The sequence below is a fragment of the Priapulus caudatus genome, unplaced genomic scaffold (assembly GCF_000485595.1).
Source record: "Priapulus caudatus unplaced genomic scaffold, Priapulus_caudatus-5.0.1 Scaffold10467, whole genome shotgun sequence".
Taxonomy (NCBI): Eukaryota; Metazoa; Priapulida; class Priapulimorpha; order Priapulimorphida; family Priapulidae; genus Priapulus; species Priapulus caudatus.
In genome coordinates this window covers 1-2,499 of record NW_014587528.1, presented here as the reverse complement: position 1 = coordinate 2,499, position 2,499 = coordinate 1, and the positions used below count along the sequence as shown (strand labels likewise).

Below are 2,499 nucleotides of genomic sequence, written 5' to 3'. Positions count from 1 at the left end.
CGTAAGCGTCTAACCCCACCATCTAAGAATTTTCAATAAACTCCACTATCCTCAAACATTTTACATGAGGATAGTCAATGTCATTACCCACACATCAGCAGAAACATATAGAAGCCTGGCAGAAAAGCGCTCTGTCTCAGGTTGTTTATTGTCGTCGGCATAAACTGAATTCCAAAACATTTTCGAACTGGTTGCGGATTTATCGTTCCCAACAAGTAGTCACAGCTGCGCCAACTTTGATTCCTATCGAGATCGAGTCAAAAGCTTCGCCATCCGGTTCATTGTGTTTACGTTGGTCGCAAGGACACACATTAGAACTGCCAGCTGATGTCTCACCCCAATGGTTGGCTGAATTACTGAAATGCCTGGATTGATTGTCAATCCAGGGAAGATCTGGCTGGCGGTAGAACCGGTTGATATGCGCCGGGGTATTGATGGTTTGTCGATGGTGGTGCAGCAGTCTTTGGAACAAGCACCTTGTGCAGGATCAGCATTTGTGTTTTGCAATCGCGCCAATAATCGCATCAAAGTGTTGCTGTGGGATGGTACGGGCGTATGGCTGTGCCAGCGTCGATTACATCAGGGTAAATTTGTTTGGCCGAAGTTAAATGAACGTTGTTTTGCGATGACACAAGCACAATGGAATTGGTTGATAGCCGGTGTTGATTGGCAGAGATTATCGGCGTTGCCACCGGCGCACTTGCAAGCCTGAGAAAAACAACCATAAGCCTTTATTCATCAGTATTACAGCTTGTTTTATGGTAAAATTATCACCATGAAAACGCTTGCTCAATTAGACCAGTTGAACCTTGATGCGGACACCAAAACACAGGTGACTGACTTGGTTAAAATGCTGCTTGAGCAATCGCAAAAAGAGGTTCGTTCTCAGCAACTCACCATTCAATCGCTGACCATGGAACTGGCTTATTTACGCCGAATCCAGTTCGGAAAGAAAAGTGAATCGCTGTCATCAAAGCAGCTTAGCCTGTTTGAAGAAACGCTGCTTTCTGATCTGGCAGCGGTGAACACAGAGATCGAGCAGCTTGATCCATCAACAGAAGCCTATTCGGCCAAACCACCACGTGTCCGCGCTGGCCGCCAACCATTACCGGATCACCTACCGCGTATTGAACACCGCCATGAACCAGAATCCTGCCAGTGCGATCACTGTGGCCATCAACTGGTTAAAATCGGCGAAGATGTGAGTGAACAGTTGGATGTAGAGCCAGCCAAATTCTTCGTCCACCGCCACATCCGTCCACAATATGCTTGCCGATCTTGTGAAACGGTTACCGCCGCACTTATCCCGCCAGCCATCATCGATGGCGGCATGGCAGCACCCGGACTGTTGAGCTGGGTGCTGACCAGCAAATACCTGAATCACCTCCCGCTGTATCGCCTTGAACAGATTGCCGCACGTGAGAAAGTCACGTTATCGCGCTCAACCATGGCAGAGTGGGTTGGTCGTAGCGGCGTTGCATTGCAACCTTTGGTGGATCGGCTGATATGGCATCTTTTGCAAGGCAACACGCTGCATGCCGATGAAACGCCAGTAGCGCAGCTCGAACCTGGCAAGGGCAAAACTCGCAAGGCCTATCTATGGGCCTATCGCAGTAATGACCTGGAGCCGGGATCACACATCATCGTTTTTGACTATCAAGCCGGGCGTAGTGGCCGGCATGTGCAAAACTTTCTGGAAAACTGGCAAGGTCATTTGCTGGTTGACGACTATGGCGGTTACAAAGCACTGTTCTCTGAAAAACAGGAAAGTCCCTGTATTGAGTTGGCTTGTTGGGCACATGCACGCCGTAAATTCTTTGATTTGCACAAGGCTAATGACAGCCCGATGGCTTTTGAGGCGTTGCAGCGCATCGGTGATTTATACGCCATTGAAGCGATGTGCAAAGACCTGACCATCGAAGCACGACAGCAACTACGTAAAGAAAAAAGTCTGGCTAAGTTGGAAGCATTGCATGATTGGCTGAGGCAAACCCGCATCCAGACCGCAAACGGCGGTGGTTCCGCAAAAGCTTTAGACTACACCCTGAAACGCTGGCCTAGCCTGATTCGCTATGCGCAAACCGGGCACCTACCAATTGACAACAATCCAGTAGAAAACGTCATTCGACCTATCGCTATTGGCAAAAAGAACTGGCTATTCACCGGCTCAGAACGTGCCGGTCAACGCGCGGCAGCCATTCAAACTTTGCTCGGCACTGCCCAGCTCAATAGTCTGAATCCAGCTGATTGGCTCAAAGACACCCTATTAAAACTACCCACCTGGCCTAACAGCCGGATTGACGAACTGCTACCGTTGCCGCCTGATTTTATTGAAATGCTAAAGCAGAACAATTGATAGGTGGTGGCGTTGGACGCTTACAAAGCAGTGATCGCGTCATCGTAACGAATTTTATCAATGAACAACGACGCCTTGCCTTATTAGAGCAAAGAAAGAAAACGGGAAATGTCACGCATTTTTTAGCACTCGAACAAGAAGAG

At 48.7% G+C, this 2,499-nt stretch overlaps 1 protein-coding gene across 1 annotated transcript; it reads left to right on the top strand.

Moving 5' to 3' along the window:
* Positions 1-775: 775 nt before the first annotated feature.
* Positions 776-2,356, top strand: LOC106820318 (uncharacterized protein y4qI-like). Its single transcript, XM_014824841.1, has one exon. It carries the CDS (start codon positions 776-778, stop codon positions 2,354-2,356), a length of 1,581 nt encoding a protein of 526 aa, XP_014680327.1.
* Positions 2,357-2,499: the final 143 nt, after the last annotated feature.

Excerpts from the sequence above, each read along its gene's own strand:
- LOC106820318 (XM_014824841.1), top strand. The coding sequence starts at position 776 with ATGAAAACGCTTGCTCAATTAGACCAGTTGAACCTTGATGCGGACACC.